The following is a 12126-nucleotide window of genomic DNA, read 5'->3' as shown; positions in this document are numbered from 1 at the left end:
TTCATCCAGGCCTATCTCTAGATCATTGTCTACGAATCGTACTCAACATCACAGTCCTACTAAGGAAGATGGTTCTCTTACGAGACTCTCCTCCATTCATCGTCCCTCGGTTGTGTATGAGATGGTCCCTTCTGCTCACCAGTCGATTTTCTCTATTATTCCTTCCCCTCCTGAACCAGAACCGGATCTTGCTATTCCTCCTCTTCCCTCCATTCCCAAGCCCTCTCTGGATTTGCCCTCTTCCTCCCACATTCAATATATTTTCTCATCCCCCCAATCTCCCCACTCACATAAATCCCTTTCTCATAGGATCCCCACCCCTCCTTCTCATCTTCCTTAGAATGATCCCAAGGGAAAAGCTCCTTGTACATCGATCACCCCTCTAAATTCTCCCAAGTCATCACCCATTAATTCCTTTGATTGTGATTTAGACCTCCTTCTCAAACGCGAGTCATTGAAATTACAGCCGTTGACCATCCACAAACCATCCCATTCCCCTTCTCCTGTTATTAGCCCAAATTCCGCTGGGAATATCACTGTTAGGTGTAAACAAAATCGGGGAAGTAGGCACTTCAGGGGAAGAAGAGGTAGACAGGATGTATCTATTCGGGACCTTTCTCTTGTTGATATTCCTATCACAGAAATTGCTGGCGAAGAACTCTCTGATCTAGGGCCCCTTAGAGCAAACAGGCCTGGGAAGGTTTCGAGATGATTGATATCCTTTCGATGAACATCAAGGGTCTTGGGGCAGGCCCAAAATATCTAGCTCTAAAAGACCTATTTTTGTCTACAAGCTCTAAGATGCTGCTCATCCAAGAGACTATGCACGATAGTATACAATCTATTTCATACTTCAGGCGTATGTTCCCATCTTGGCACATGGTTGCCACCAATGCGGTTAGATTATCTGGGGGCCTGGCTGTCTTATGGGATCCGAAATGGATTAAAGCGATGGCTTTCCAATGTTTTACAGGCATCTTTCTCCTTGCCCATTTTCGTGGTTCTCCGGAGCCCGTCCATATATTGAATATATATGCTCCATATAAAGATCGTATCCCTTTTTGGGATCAATTTCTTTCTTCATAATTTCTCAAATTAAACTCCCTATTGATTGGTGGTGACCTCAATTGTACTCTTAGTAGTGATGAAATATGGGGAAATGGAAGGAAAAATGATTCTGTTGGATGCCTCATTTGGGATGCCATCATTTGACAAAACTATGTTGATGTTCAGCCTATTAATTTTGGTCCTACATGGGACAATGGAAGAATGAATGCGGCATTCCTTGCTAAGAGACTAGACGGATTTCTCTTGCACGAATCATTGATTGAAAGATTTGGGATTCCAGCGGTATGTCATTCCATCTTTCATTTCGGATCATAGGCCTATTTCCATTCATTGGAAACAATCTGGTCATAGATTTGGTTATCCCTTTAAATTCAACCGTACATGGCTTGAAGATGCCCATTTCAACAAATTCATACAAGAATCATGGCATTCCTCATCTCTGTCGAATCATGCTGATACCCGATCCTTCTTGGACAGGTTGTCTGTTCTTAGGAAGGGGTAAAAAAGTGGCAAAGGGAAAAAGCTATTTCCAACAGAGTTACTCTGCGAGACATTTATAAGAAATTAGAAATATTATCAGGTCACTTAAAAGCTCCCATTATTCTGCTGGCTATTCGCTCTCAAATTTGGGAATTGGAAAAAAAGAAGCAAAAAATATTATTAGAGGAAGAAGCTTCCTGGCGCCTTAAAAGTTGAGCTATATAGCTCAAGGAGGGTGATAAAAATACAAAGTTTTTTCATAGATATGCTAATATGCGTCGGGAAGTTAATACTATTTGGAAGATTAAGAATGAGGATGGCTTTTCTTTTTCTTCACAGGACCAGATCTCGGAAGAAGCTGTTAAAATTTTTAGACAGGCTTACAATAGGGACGCGGGATCTCATATTGAGGATATAATGTGGGGTATAGATCCGTATCCTTCTATGTTTGATGCTAATCTAAACAACTTCCTTTATTTTGTGGTATCTGAGGAGGAGTTACTGGCAACTATGAAATCTTTTCAAAAAGATAAGTGTCCTTGCCCGGACGGATGGTCTATTGATTTCTTCATACATTTTTTTGATTTATTTAAAATGGATCTCCTCAACATGGTGGAGGAATCCAGGACTCAGGGACATATCAGCAGTCATATTTCCTCCACTTCTATAGCATTAATTCCAAAAAAAAGGAGCCCATCTCTTTCATGGACTTTAGGCCCATTTCCTTATGCAATGTTCTTTGTAAGATCATTTCCAAGATTATAGCTGTTAGGCTGAGGAATACCTTATCCATTCACTAGTCCTCTGAGCAACATGGTTTCCTAAAAGACTACAACATATTGGAGGCGGTGGCTCTCACTCAAGAATGCCTTCATTCCATGCATTATAGAAAGACCGAGGCAGCATTATTAAAAATTGACCTTAAAAAAGCATATGATTGTGTCGACTCGGGCTTCTTGAGATGCCTTCTATATAAGATCGGTCTTGATGGCCAATGTACAAACTGGATTATGGCATGTGTGGTTGATGTTAATTTTGTTGTCCTTATAAATGGTATTCCCTCTCCATTTTTCAAGGCGGCGAGGGGCCTGCGGCAAGGTTGGTCTTTGTCTCCTCTTCTCTTTATTCTTGTCATGGATTCATTGAGCCTTCATATAAAAAGAGCGATCCATCAAAATAGATGCAGCCCTCTCCCTATTTGCAGAGGTATTTACATTTCCCATAGTTTTTTTATTGATGACATCCTTTTTTCGGCTATGCTTTGTAAAGTGAAATGGATTTGTTTACATGGAATTTTGAAAAGGTTTCAAAAAGCTTCTGGGATGTATGTAAATGAAGACAAATCCTCTTTTCATGTTGAGAATATACACGGGGAACTTATTATTTTTCTTTCTCAACTTTTCAATATTAAAGTTTATCCTATCAAGCAAGGATTGAAATACCTTGGTTACAACTTGAAATCTGTTGGATATTCAGCTATGGATTGGTCTTGGTTATCTGATCGATTTTATAAGAAGATTTCAGGATGGGAATACAAATGCTTGTCCATTGGTGGTCGAGTGATATTGACCCAGGTTGTGCTGGTTCAGATTATGGTGTACTGGGCACATCTTTTCCTCATTCCATCTTCCATTATCGGCAGACTCAACAGGATGACTGCCAACTTCATTTGGGGAGGCCACATAGACCAGAAAAAATTCCATTTAGCAAAACTTGAGATGCTGGCCTACCCAAAAAAGATGGGGGGATGGGGCATATTGGACTTAAATCATTTTCGAAAGGCACTTCTATGTAAATCAATGTGGAAAGCTGTCATGGGGGACTCTATTTGGAGTAATACAATTAGATCGAAGTATATGGATAACAAAGATATTACATTTTGGTTCAGGATGGGTTCCATTGGATCCCCTCGTGGCTCGGCCATATGGAGAAGTTTCAGGAAGATTGAACGTTTCTTCTTAAAAAATCTGATCTGGAAATTCTAGTCCGGGAAAAACATTATTATAGGTTTGGATGATTTTGCTGGTGGGGATGACAGGATCCAATTCTCCCCACAATTGATTGGGGCTTTGCACAGTAGGGGTATCTTTTTTTGGGATAAGGTCATTCACAGATGGGAGGGAGCCATTCCTATATGGAAAACAACTGATGACTTGGGACTTAGAAATACATTGGCTCATCAATGGAACGTGATCATATTGAATATGCGGGATAGAGGCATCTATCGGTCTAAGGATGCAGATTTCTTAATATGGAAGGGGCTTGGCGGCAGATCAAATGTTTATGTTAGACACATATACCAGCTTCTTATTCTATCTGAATCTGATCAGTGGAATCCCATCTTCCCTGTTACTTTCTGGAAAACAGGATGTCCCCTTAAGATCATTTTATTTGCTTGGTTGGTTTTTCATAACAGGAACCTTACATGGGAAAACCTCCAGAAGAGACAGTGGTGTGGGCCGGCTATTTGTCCCCTTTGTAGGGCAAACACAAAGAACAATCTTCACTTGTTCATTCTCTGTCCGCAATCTCAGTTGATTTGGCAGCTTGTGGCAGCGCATTTCGGGCTAAACAGAATCTCTTTCCCCACTATTGTTGATGCATTTGGATGGTGGAATGACATGAATAGTGACATGCAGCCCATTCCATTGCTGGCCATTTGGGCAATTTGGAAGTGGCGGAATGCAAGTATTTTTGACTAAAAAATGGAAAGCCATCTAACAGTATTTGATTCTATTCTTCATATGCACAATTCCCTTTTCCTGCCAAAACTATCCCGGGTTAGTGGTACGAGGAAGGCTTTATCAATGGATCCTTCGGGGTTCCCGTGTGCCTACTTTGATGGGGCAGCACAATGGGGTATTTGTGCTTGCGGTGTTTATATCATCCCTTCAAAGGGGCAACAGTATGAAATATTTTGGAATGGAGGGTCTGGTACCAACAATAAAGCAGAGGTTATGGCTCTTGCTAGGCTTCTTTCCTTATGTGATTTTTTCAACTTAGAAGGGTTGAAAAAGTATGGAGACTCTAAGCTGATCATTGATCATGTTCGGTCCAAACATGTCATAAGGAACTACAACTTATCGGGATGGCTGAAAAGAATCGAGTCAATATGGAACAATAGGAAGGACTACTCGATTGCTCATATTGATAGGGGTAAAAACTCAGTTGCAGATGCTCTATCGAAGAAAGGTCTCCTTTCTCATCATGGTATATGGTCGATGTGCATCACAGTGGACAACATTTCCTTCCAGATTCAGGATTTTCTCATGCCGGGTATATAACTCTCTTTTCTCATGATCACCAATCTGGTATGTTCCTAAGACCTTCTACTTGCTTTTCCATTTTGGATGACTTTCTGTTATAATCTATATCTAGCTTCGACTATAGATACCTCATTTATCTATTTATGCTGAACATGATGAACAATCTGTTGTATCCTATTGTTCTAGCATTTTTTGTTCTCCCCATATACATTGGCCTGAATTCCGAATATCAGTTATATACATGTATATCTCCATCATCTTTATTATGTACTATCTCCTCTATATGTTTTTATAATAGAAAATATTGCTTTTTTTTTCATGTTGAAAAAAGCAACTCCTTAATAGGAGATCAAGGGTCAATTCTCCTCGACGCTCTTGAGCTTAGGCTCTACTAATAAGCCAATGTGATGTGATCCCTTTTAATGGATCTGCCCAAATATTTCCTTGAAAAAAAAACAAACCATCATCAATTAACTCAAACAATACAAACATTATCAAATTATTTACTTAATTAAAAAAGTCCTCAATCATTTTATAAACCTTAATTTAAATTTCGAATGACCTTGACCTTGAGATGGAGTGATGAAGTAAAACCAGATAGATATGGACGTACTTTTTCCTTTTGTTTTTAACCCATACTAAAGTGAGCCTTGAGAGGGTCTCAAGGAAATAACTTTCATATTACTCTTTAACATCCTAAACCAAATTACAATTACTGAATAAAAAATATACTTTATAAAATTTAAATAAATTATAATAGGTATAAAGTTACACCTTTTTAATTTTTAATACATTTTTAGAGGGAAAGTTTTGTATCGTTGACACATAATGGTTATAATTTAGAATTTGAGCAATTTGCCATTGGATAATCTTGACTAAATATGAAAATATAAGCTTTTCTTAGTTGGTTTAGTCCAAAATCTAACTTTGTTAGCTAAAACTAGAAGCCTAAAAATAGTATTAGGACCTAGTAGGTTTTTAAAAAGTATGGATGTACAAAAAGGAGATATACAACTAAAAAAAGGTAATTGAAATTTTTAGGAGGTGGGACCATAATTTGTGGCCTTAATTTGAATGGGCTTTTTGTTGCTACCAATGGAGCATCTTGGGTTTGAAGGAATGCTTAATTGTCTTTCAATTTCGTCTAGTTGTCTGTTTATAGAATCCAATTGGCGTTGCACGTGGCCCAGGGAGAGTAACATGTTGTCTTCAGTAGCATTGTGGTCCATGAGTGCCCTATAAATAAGAAGTTTGATATGGCAATAAATGTCCACTATGTACATGTAATGATTATATCTAGCTCATGTGTGGCTTGCATTAGGTAACCATTCTTCTACATTTGCTAACACCTTAGAATTTGTGAGTGTTTGCCATTTCTTAGCTAATTGTCGTTCCACCTGGGTAAGTTCACCTTGAATTGGTTGTGGAGTAAGGGCTTGATACCTAGCATCAGAGCTTTCGGCTTGAATTTGAGCCCAAGTACACCTCCTCTCTTTATAATTGGCTGCACCCCTGGCATATGTGTGCTTCTTGGTGTGGCATGGTTGAATTTTGGAGTAGAGAGAGAGTTATGCCTAATTGAGGGTTCCCATAAATAGAATTAGGTGGTACATTAGAGTTGGGTTCAAAGGGGTTGACACAAAGAACCAGAAGAAGGGACTAGGGCACTATGTAACCACACAATCCCAAACCTAGAAAGGATATGCCAATCCTTGACTACGTGACCATGATCTTGAGAGTGTTATCTTGTCGACAAAAGCGAGCCAACCACTACACCTGAATAGAAAACTAGAAAGAAAATAGAAAAGATAGACTGAGAGGGAGGACTATAAACTTGAGATGTAGGTCCTGCGGTTAGAGTTTTGTAGTTGCAGGTTCATTAACGAAGAGAGAGAGAGAGAGAGAATGGGCTTAGATTGTGTAGCTATTTCCTTCCCTTTTGGATCGTCTCCTATGGAATCGCTGATCTAGAGCATGTAATTCTACAAGGTTGAGCAACGTGGGACCAGGGAAGCCAGACTAAAAGCTGTGAGTCCTCATCGGTGTGGAGGCAAGTCCCCGCCTTCCTCCCATTGACTAACCAAACAAACATAATCGTGCATTGTCATGGCCTGGAGTGGTAAGCCCAAAGTTTGTAAGAAACTGAATTAGGATGGTCAAGTTGAGGGAGGAGAGAGGTCTAAAGCCCCGTGTAGAGCCAGGGCGTAATAAGAGCGTGAAGGCAAGTTTCCAAACTAAAAAACGGAACCAGGTCCTGATGGAGGAGCACCATCATGCTATAGGGCGACATGACTAGTGGAGTGGGCGAGCAATGATGAGTAGTGGTGGAACAGACGATAATATGAGATGAGAGTTGCATCATTGAAAGAAGTATATTAATGCACCACTATACGACATGCAAGTTATAACAAACTCATAAGGGTGCATGTTGCCACATCTCTCAAACATGTGTTTCGTTGAACAACAACAACTCACCCCTCCCCTCTACTTGACAAAGACCCATTCTGAGGGATTTTTTATATATATTATAATAGAATCTCTCTCTATATATAAAATTCTATCATATGTCTGGATAGATATTTTTATTTTGAAAATAAAATAGAAGATGCAAAATTTAATGATTAAATATGTTTTTGATAGATATTTTTATGTATGGGGGATTTGCTAAGGTTTTGCAAATGGGGTAGCAAGCTAAGTGGGCTTGATAAAAACTCCACATTTAAGCGCGCTTGAGCCAGAGGAGTTCTATGGGTGACCTCCTGGGAAGTCCTGGTTATGCAAAAGTGATGATTGATGCTATGTGATTCGTTCTCCACATTTCACTAGTTTCAATACTTCTTCATGTGAGCATCACCCGATGCAATGAGTGCTAAGTGAACTATTCAAAAATCATGAGAAATTAGTCAGTTACGACTCCCTCTCATGGAAATAGTCATACGTTTGAATGACTTACTTAACGCAGTTGAATCCCAAAAATGACTTACTTAACGCAGTTGAATCCCAAAAATGATATCAGATATTTTTATTTTGAAAATAAAATGGAAGATGCAAAATTTAATGATTAAATATGTTTTTATCATAAAGAGATGTTAAATTTTAAAGTGTTTAATACAAATTGGTTATTAAATTATTTTCATTATTAACCTTAGAAAATTTTACTAAATATATTTTATTTATATAATATTTTTATTTTATTTTAAATACATTTATAATTATCAATTATTTAATTTATATAATTAAAGTAAAAATTATATATATATTTTAATACTATTTAACTAATAATTTTACTATTTTATTTACATAATATTTTAAATATTTTTATAATTATCAATTATTTAATTTATATAATTAAAATAATAATTATATATATTTTTCAATACCATTTAACTAACAATTTTACTATTATGAATTTTTTGGAAAAATATTTTATTTTTATTTTTTACTATGATGAAATTAAAAATATTTTAACAAATAATGATCTTTATAAACCTACTATTATTGTGAAACTAAAAACATTTCAACAAATAATGATCTTTATAAGCCTTCATCATCATTAAGATAGTTGGCTATTGTTCACACACTTTTAAACCATGATTAAAAGTACTATTGATATAATTTTAAACGATGATTAAAGATTGTTGAATTGAGGCTTTTGTGATCCATATCAATTTTATGAGAATTTTTGGGCATAAATCACATGAAATTTCATTTGTCAATGCGTTTCGAACCAACAAATGTGGTTCATCATCAGGCCAAGTTGAAGAATTAGATCCAACCTTGCATATTAAATAGTTAGAGCAGAACATCCAACGGCTATTTTGATCAAAAAAAACACGTCGACAAATGACAATGAACCAGAGTGATTGGTTCGAAACAAATAAAATGTCATGTAATTTATGCCGAAAAATTTCAAATAAAAATGATTAAAGATATTTATCTTTTTGACACGCCTGAAATAAACATATTTATGGTGGAGGGCACTAAAACATAAATATATAGCAGTTGTTTGACGCTGAGTCTTACCAAACCTTAATGCAAATAATAATTATAATAAACTTAAGGGTCGGAGCCCCTCTGAACCAATAGGCAAGCGTGACGCGATTTGCTCGAGATGAGGATAAACTTGCCCGCAAAAATAATAGAACCCAGGATAGATTGAACGCGTGGCGACGCATGAATGGCTCAGACCTGCTCCATAGCAGTGTGCTTTCAAAGGGTAATTCCGGTCCGACCCGCCACGTGGATCGTTCGTTAACTAAAGAGGGCGATGGGTCTGAAGTTCGGCTCCGGCCTAAATGTTACCGCAAGAATTTACGGGCAGTAAATGTTAGAATTTACGTGGACCAGCCGGAACGAAGTGGAGTAGTAGTAGGCGGGGGAGGAGTACGCAGGTGCAGAATGCGTGCGGAGGCCGGTTTTGCGTCGAGACAAAACCTGCACTGGGTCATCTCAAAAGTGGTTTCGAACGGTGCAGATGAGGATGAGCACTTGGCATGCCCGTCCAGGGTCGAAACCGGTGGTATTCTGTGGCACTGATTGGACGACAGCCACCTCTACCATGCCTGCTGCTGCGGTTTACAGTCAACGTTTCGGGTATTTTCCGGCTTTCTTCAGCTGAAAATGAAGGTATGAATGCCACAGAATAAGCATGTCCGTGTGCATGGTTTTAGGTAGGGTTTTGTGAAGAATTGAGGGCTGTATTCAGGCGGAGATGGAGACCAGGAGATCGGATTCTGGTGCCTCTTTGCCTCCCCGCAAGAGGCTACTCGCAGGGCTGAAGCAGAACGGATGGTTTTGTTCTGATTCGGAAAAGGATTCGGAGAACGGGAGCCGGGAGAAGGCAAACGGGGAAGCAGATTCTCCCGGCTGTATCAGCTGCGGTGCCACTGGGGTTCCTGCTCTGGAGAGCGTGAAGAACGGCAAAAGGTTTGTGTTTGTTTGTAAGTCGTGTAATTGTTTGCTCAATTCTGGTGGTATCTGTTGTTGTTGTTTTCGCAAAATATCGGACGATAAGGGTTTGTCAGTTGTTGCCCTTTCTTGTTGCAAATGCCGGCGTCGCGTGCACTGTGATTGTGTTCCCAAGGGTAGTGGAGATGAAGATGATTGTTCTGATTCGAAAAACTTTGTCTGCATGGATTGTTCGCCCATTAAACGGGTTCGTGATGGATTCAATGGGGGCAAAGTTAGGTTTGAGTCCAGGAGGGAGTTAGGGTTTGAAAACGGTGGTAAGGAAAATGGTTGCATGAAACAGAATGAGCTAGGGTTAGCAGCTAGCTGCAATTCAGATGTTATACCTTGGACATTCTCGGTCTCTGCAGCAGATACTGCTGCAAGTTCTGTAGATAAAACCTCAGGGTGTTCTGTACATAAGCTTGTAGGTAAACTGTCGTTGATCAATAGTGAGTCCGGTGAAGCATGTTGTTCCTCTGAGCTGCAAACTGTAGATGGCTCTAGGGAGAAGAGACTGCTGGGTAATTCTGGTTCGGGAAAGAATAATCCTTTGCTATCTGGGAAATCTTCCCTTTTGTCTGAGGATTTCGTGGTCGAAGCCAAGGCTGCTGCGAAGAGGGCGGCAGAGGCTCTAGCTGTGGCCAAAGCTGAAGCTTTCAGAAAAGCGGCAGAAGCAGTGAAGGCAGCCACTGCTGCAAAGGATGCTCTGAATTTAGCTGCCCTCGCTGCGCAGGAGGAGAGGGAGACCAGTATGCACAAAGTGAGTTCGGCAAAGCATGCAACAAGTAAGGTCTCGGACAGACATAGTAAAATGGAGGCGTTGGAAATGAAGGGAGAGGTGACAGCAGTATCCTCTGTTGTCGATGACGAAGAACTGGCACGCCAATTGCATCGTGCAATCAATAGCTCTCCGAGGATTTCTCGGAATTCAGGTTCTTTGGGTGGGAGGGTCTTGGGTAAGCCATTAGATTCTAATTGTTATAGGTCACGTCTTCAGAGTCCAAGCCTAGCGAAACAGCAGATTCGTGTGAGGCAGCCTTCTTATAGGGAAACTAAGAAGCAGGAGCGAGAATTCCGGGAAAATTCAGTAAGTGTCAATCTAGGAAGACTGGCTCAACAGACAGAGCCTGGAAACCAGAGTGCATGTGAGAAGTTTGGATTTAGTGCTATTGATAAACTCTTCCAAACTCTAGAGCACTCAGAGGCAGAATCATCAGCGGGTCTTCTTGTTCTCAATCAGGATCATTCAGTTGGTAAGCCAAATGTAAATGTGGAAACTGAGTTGAGAGATTCAAGTGATGGTGGGTTGACTTCTCAAGTTCCTTACGTTGACTATGACGAAAAGGCCTCCAATGCGAGTCTGGCTCTGAAGGAACTTGGAGTCTGTAAATATAGTATTGCATTTGCGAATGATGGAAATTGCATGCCTCTGGAATCAGAAGTGGGCAATTTGGAGAAACTGGCAGAGACAGTTGCCGTAGTCATGGAAGCAGAGAACTCTAGATGTGAAGAGGACAAGCTGGAGGCATGCATAAAAGAAGAAGTGAGCTGTTCCACTAAATTCATTGAACTCTCTTCAGAGAGGCATCATTTGGACCCTGGAGATGCATCTAGTCAGAGAAAAGGGGCATTTAAAAGGAAAAACACGTCTTTAGGTTTAGCGAAAACTAATGAATGTAAAACAAAGCTGTCCAACAGTAGTACGGCACCAGTCCAAGCAGGAATTTACCAGGATAATATTGCGTTTGAAACCAAGTGTTGTCCCTTGACTGATGAAAGCTCAATGAGTTCTCATGTGAGACAGTCAAACATTAGAAATAACACTGAAAGGAGAACAAAGTCTATTTCGGGAGACTTTCCTCAGGAAAGTCAAGGATCAGCTCGTGCAACATCAACTTGGCATCAGAGTCTCCGAAAACCATCTCAGAGTTCTGCAGGCAGTGTGAACTTAGCACCTTTTCAATCTGCTTCTCCAATGCCCTTGCAATCTCCTACGTTTGCAAGTGGACCATCACGGAAGCACTCATAATCAAGTGCAGGTAATCAGTGATAAAATTGACCATTTTCTGGTTGGAAATGTGTATAATGTTTGTTGTTGCAATTTCTTTATGACCACTACTCGAGGGCTTACTTGAAGCTGATTATTTGCCAGATTTGGTTTGTGTTTGCCAAAATTCTAATCTTATTTGCAAAACTGTATCTTGGGTTCATTTTGCCTTGAACCCCATGGCCTCATATGGAAGTGAAGGAAACAGTAAAGGAGAAATAAATTAAGTTACAAAACAAGAAAATGCAAAAATTGTTTTCTTTCTTGAAACAAATGCATCTTCTTATATTTCATTACTTCACAAAAGAAAATACA

At 39.6% G+C, this 12126-nt stretch overlaps 1 protein-coding gene across 1 annotated transcript in view; it reads left to right on the top strand.

Moving 5' to 3' along the window:
* The first annotated feature begins 9107 nt into the window (after window positions 1-9107).
* LOC149220237 (uncharacterized) overlaps window positions 9108-12126 on the top strand; it is a 34644-nt gene continuing 31625 nt past the window's right edge. The window contains exon 1 of the mRNA XM_089384706.1: window positions 9108-11803. Within this exon, the coding sequence (XP_089240832.1) occupies window positions 9526-11793 (2268 nt within the window). The 5' untranslated portion in view covers window positions 9108-9525 and the 3' untranslated portion in view covers window positions 11794-11803. The remainder of the gene's footprint in view (window positions 11804-12126) is intronic.

The sequence above is a fragment of the Pinus tabuliformis genome, chromosome Q (assembly GCF_031772625.1).
Source record: "Pinus tabuliformis cultivar Carrire ecotype Pingquan chromosome Q, CPIR1, whole genome shotgun sequence".
Taxonomy (NCBI): Eukaryota; Viridiplantae; Streptophyta; class Pinopsida; order Pinales; family Pinaceae; genus Pinus; species Pinus tabuliformis.
Note: the sequence above shows the minus strand (reverse complement) of the source record. Positions and strands in the feature narration are given on the sequence as shown.